Source organism: Syzygium oleosum, unplaced genomic scaffold (assembly GCF_021117445.2).
Source record: "Syzygium oleosum isolate NSW1041296 unplaced genomic scaffold, Sole_v2.1 Sole_v2.37, whole genome shotgun sequence".
Classification (NCBI taxonomy): domain Eukaryota; kingdom Viridiplantae; phylum Streptophyta; class Magnoliopsida; order Myrtales; family Myrtaceae; genus Syzygium; species Syzygium oleosum.
This window is the reverse complement of record NW_026607521.1, coordinates 2,590,908-2,595,501: the sequence shown is the minus strand read 5'-3', so window position 1 is coordinate 2,595,501 and position 4,594 is coordinate 2,590,908. Positions and strand designations below refer to the sequence as shown.

General features: G+C 41.3%; 1 protein-coding gene across 5 annotated transcripts; it reads right to left on the bottom strand.

The window, feature by feature from the left end:
- Positions 1–291: 291 nt before the first annotated feature.
- Positions 292–3,253, bottom strand: LOC130134662 (uncharacterized). Of its 5 annotated transcripts, none has more exons than XM_056305351.1 (7): positions 2,929–3,232; positions 2,546–2,605; positions 1,128–1,190; positions 997–1,044; positions 829–891; positions 649–711; positions 292–567 (listed from the first exon to the last, which is right to left on the bottom strand). In XM_056305351.1, the coding sequence occupies exons 1-7, from the start codon at positions 3,160–3,162 to the stop codon at positions 559–561; spliced, it is 540 nt and encodes a 179-aa protein (XP_056161326.1). In that variant the 5' UTR covers positions 3,163–3,232; the 3' UTR covers positions 292–558. The 5 variants fall into 5 exon arrangements, with proteins under 5 accessions (XP_056161326.1, XP_056161328.1, XP_056161329.1 ...); XM_056305353.1 differs by lacking the exon at positions 2,929–3,232 and adding an exon at positions 2,798–2,899; XM_056305354.1 differs by lacking the exon at positions 2,929–3,232 and adding an exon at positions 2,695–2,725.
- Between the last annotated feature and the right edge of the window lie 1,341 nt (positions 3,254–4,594).

Genomic DNA, 4,594 nt, shown 5'->3' with positions numbered 1-4,594 from the left:
AAATGGTCGTTCAACTGAAAATCATTTACGGTCAAAGAAAACATACACGCTTAAAGTTAAGAAAATAAATTCCTTAACTTTAAAAAAGGAAAGCATTTTCTCGTAATATGATTTCCCGAAAAGCATTTTCTTGTGTCATGGAGTTTTTCCCAAAACAAACACATCCTAAGGGACTCTTCAATTTTTCTGACCAAAAAAAAAAGGGACTCTTCTATTTCCAATTTTCAGTCACTAGAGTCACATAAGCAATAGCTCTTTGAAAGTTATACATTTAAATGATTGCTCGAAAAGTTTTGGCACCAAAGTGAACATCATACGGTAGTTATAGTGTCGATAACATCATTTTCCCTAGTAATATCTCTCTCACATTGTCGTACTACACCCGTATATACATGTGCATAATAGGAAGTAGAAGAAATGAGAAGGAACTATCAAAGAACTCAACCAAGCTTCCACTCAATGGCCACATAAACATGTCCATCTGATTTCAATGTACATACAATCCACAAGAGAAAAACTTGTGATTCCATTTCTCCTCTCCTTGAGAACCCGGAAATTTCATTCGGCCTGTGAAAATAGCACCCGGAAAAAAGTTACTACCAAATCGGCGAACATTTCGTTATGCAATACGGGTTCTGGGCGACTCACCGGACTATCTCGACCCGACGTACAAGCGGGTCTTCGAGGGGGGAGCTGCTGGTGCGGCGTTCTCTGCGCAGTATTATCTCTCTTCATGTCGGTTTCGGAATTTCTTTTAACAACGGCAGCGATCATAATAGTAATAGAAATTTCGAAAAACAAGGCTTAGTTTCGGCTCAGAAAAGGGACCTGTAATTTCGGACGCAATGTCTCCATGGGCACTGTGGATTCTTGATTCATGGCAGCTCCTTGCTGCACCAAATCATTAGTAATTGAATTAGGATTTTGATTAGTATAATGACATTTATTTGAACTTGGAGTAAATAAACACGATTCTAATTTTCGTGAACATTTTACCTTGCACAATGCCCAGTCTGCTGAATCAAAGAAGGCTCTTGCATGGTCCTGCACCCCCATGCAATTGTGTCATAGTTAATAAAAAATTAGGTGAAGATTGATCAAGAATTATCGAGTTAATGATGCCTTGCCTTTGTAATCAAAGGCTTCTTCTTGGGCATGAGTCCCCCATACTTCTTCTCCGACGAGGCATCCTATCACCGGTAAATTAAAGTCGAATTCAAACACGAAGGAAGATTGCGGATCTCTTCTGTCGACTCGACGACGGCGAGAAATTATATCCCCATTTTAATCGAGAAATTAATCACGAGCGGAGGTCATTAATCGGGCGCTTTAAGAGATCCCGATATAGAATTAGTAGCCACAAAAAGCTGAATTAGAGCAAAAAGCAAGTAGAAGATAAAACGGCACAAAAAGTAGTCGTTTTGTTTCTTAAAGTACATTGATTTCGTAGTGTTTTTTTGGGGGTTAAATTAATATATCTTATGTGTAAATAATTCCACGTATGATATTATGTGTATATAACATGATGATTAGGCTCGAATTATAAAACTTTTAATAAGTTGTGCCAAAAGTAAATATTAAAAATTACAACGTCAACCGTCTTTTATTTTATTTTTCACCTTTTTTCCGTGTGTTGGGCTTCTTCTTCTTTTTTTTTCCCTTTTTTTTTTGGTCGAATTATTATTAGTTTATTTAATTTTTCCTTTTAATTGCGTGAGAATGTGGAATGGGCACAATTTGGCACCCGCCGACATCATTATGTGGATATACATACGCATCGGACGTCCGTGTCGTAGCCGTAAGATGCGGGAACCACCTCGAATTAACCGTGCGATTAACATCGTAAGTTTCCGATGGATTTAAGGTAATTATTGGGTAAATAACGCCACACAAAGAAGAATCCGAGGAAGGCCCAATGGGGTCAAAATCCCGAATTTGACCTTCCTAAATATCCTTGGGGCCTTTTGCTATATTTATTATTATTTTCCTTTTTTGCTAGATAAATTTTTCAGTCCAAATGAGAGGAGTACATTCATCTTCTGGTCCATTTTTAAGACATTTAAATGGGGAAATTTGCGAAATATAAAAAGAACCCGAAAAACAATTCTTTAATGGGTCGCTAATGACACCGATAAATTTAAACGATTAGGCGTGTCGTTTCGGCGAAATCTGGTGATATTAACAGCTAACTATTTATGTTTCAAGACGTTGATAATGCACAAATGCAAGTAATATAAAGAAAAGGCACGGATCATCAACGTGTGTATAAAGGAACTGGGCAGCGCACTTGTAAACGAAAATCCTTCTTATATGTTTTGTGCGTCGCCGTTGCCGATTAGACATCGTTTTCGAATTAGTTGCTCCAGCTCGTGACGTATCCTCCGAGCCCACCTAATCAACATTGCTAAATTTATGGTGGACACTTATCATGCCAATTCTCTCTTTCTCTCTCTCTTCAAGCAATGAAAGATTATGGTAATGAGCAAGGCCCGAAGCTTGCCAATCTACCTACTTTATGGAAGGAAATGAGGAAACGGGGGCGTACCTCATGTTCTTGGGAAGAACCGTAGCTCTCTCCTCTGCCGCAATCTGCCATATCTCGCTGCTGCAGACATTAATGGCTATACTCAGTCTCAACCGGAAAGACATGGCAACAAAGAATTGCAGAGGAAACAGAAATGAAAGTACAAAAACCTCAATGCCCTCTTAGCCCCTTAAGACAGAGAGAGAGAGAGAGAGAGAGAGAGAGAGAGAGAGAGAGAGAGAGAGAGAGAGAGAGAGTTTTGCAAGCACTGACAATACAATGGAGCCAAGGAACAGAGAGAGTGAGGAATGGGCAGGGCATTAGCCCAATTTATACAAGGCAAAAACCCCAGCAAATGTGCAGAGAGAGAGAGAGAGAGAGAGAGAGAGAGAGAGGGGCAGTACCTTGCAGAAGAGAAAAGGGAGAGATGCAAGAAAAAGCAACACAGAAGTTTCCAACAGAAACAGATAAAAAGGGAGGAAAGAGATGGAGAGAGAGAGAAAGGAACAAAAAAGAGGGGAGGATGGAGTGCGGAGGTGAGACAAGAATATGGGCGCACACACACATATATGGAAGATGAGATAGAAGTTAGACGGAAAGATTAAAACTTGGAAGCAAAAATCTAACTGACTTAGCATATTAATTGATACTTAATTAACAAAAGATAATCAAACCCCCTCCTCCTCCCTTCAATAAGAGGGAGGGTGGGGGGTTTGGTCATAGGGTGGTTGGGTTGAATTGAAGTGGAGGAGGAACCCTTCAAAGATAGAACCCCCTTGAATTTCAATTTGCCTAGAGCTAATTTCTTTTGTTAATTTTTTCTCTCTGTTTTTTTGGGGGGGAAGAAGATTAGAGTGTGCTCTTTTATATAATTTGGGGTTTAGGCTGTTAAGACATCGCTATCAAGTCGGTCGACGGGCAAGCCACACCGTACGAGCAATCATGTGCTCATCATCATCCCCCTACCGACACCCCCACTCTCGTCCCCCCCACACTTTCCTACCTCTAAATCTCTCTCTCTCTCTATACATCTTGGGATCCTCCTCTATGAGAAATCAAGGGTGTGTTTTGTAGGAGGGAAAACATCAAGAACCGCATGAGCTTTTGTCCCTTACGGGGGAAGATATGGTGAGATCTCGATGATTTTCTCAAGCAACGATGGGAGTTGACCCAAATTGAGCAAGTGGAGCCATTTGGAGTTGAGTTTTTGTAAATTGCAATGATGATGTCTTTCCCTTGACCATTCTCAAACGTTTCACCTATGACAAAAACAAAGTTAGATGAAGAGGGTGTTTCAGTGAGAGAGAGAGAGATTGAAGAGGGTGAACAAGTGACCTTAAGGGGTGCTGGTCAACGTTTTATAATTACGACAGACCCCATCTGATTCGAACGGTGGAGATCGCGAGTTCCTTCAAGAACACTCAACCTTCTTCTACTTTGTGAGTGTACATACGGTGACGGATCAAGCTTGAAACTTGATGCAGACTCCAGTATAGTCAACCGGACGGATTCAGACACCAACCCGTTTGGCCTTTGCTTCTCTCTCTCTCTCTCTCTCTCTCTCTCTCTCTCTCATGCTCAGTTTCCCTCCACGAGCTTAAGAAAGTCTACACGGAATCGTCAATGTTACGACGAATTGAACTATCTTCTCAAGCCTACCCACATCGAATAGATAATCTTTTTACACGCACAGGCACCCGATTGGTAACTGCCAAGACTAATAATACCCATTCTCTCTTCTAGAACGATGTTCATTCACCTGCTCATCATTTTCTGGCTAAGGCTTATCCCATTGACTAGATAAGAAAAAAGGCAAGGAGAAACCCATTGTCCAGCGAACGAGACATTGACTCGCGCGCTGGTGCACCTTCCTTGGAACGTGGGGGACTCCGGTCTGTCCGTGTGAAAAATGAATCAGGAAGCTGCTGTTTGGAATCGATGGCAAGAACGGGGGCGTCGGTTCAGCCCAGCAAAGTAGTTTGCAGAGTTGGCTGGCAACCTGAAATTAGCTTGACAAGCATCCAGATCCAACAGATGATCAGGAAGGTGAATAGCTTTCTCAAGAAAAGC

Bases quoted from the DNA above. Each gene is read 5' to 3' on its own strand.
- LOC130134662 (XM_056305351.1), bottom strand. From the start codon at position 3,162: ATGCTAAGTCAGTTAGATTTTTGCTTCCAAGTTTTAATCTTTCCGTCT. The intron at 2,606-2,928 runs GTACTGCCCCTC...TAATGTCTGCAG, and splicing joins TCCCTTTTCTCTTCTGCAAG to CAGCGAGATATGGCAGATTG. The intron at 1,191-2,545 runs GTACGCCCCCGT...TACCGGTGATAG, and splicing joins GTTCTTCCCAAGAACATGAG to GATGCCTCGTCGGAGAAGAA.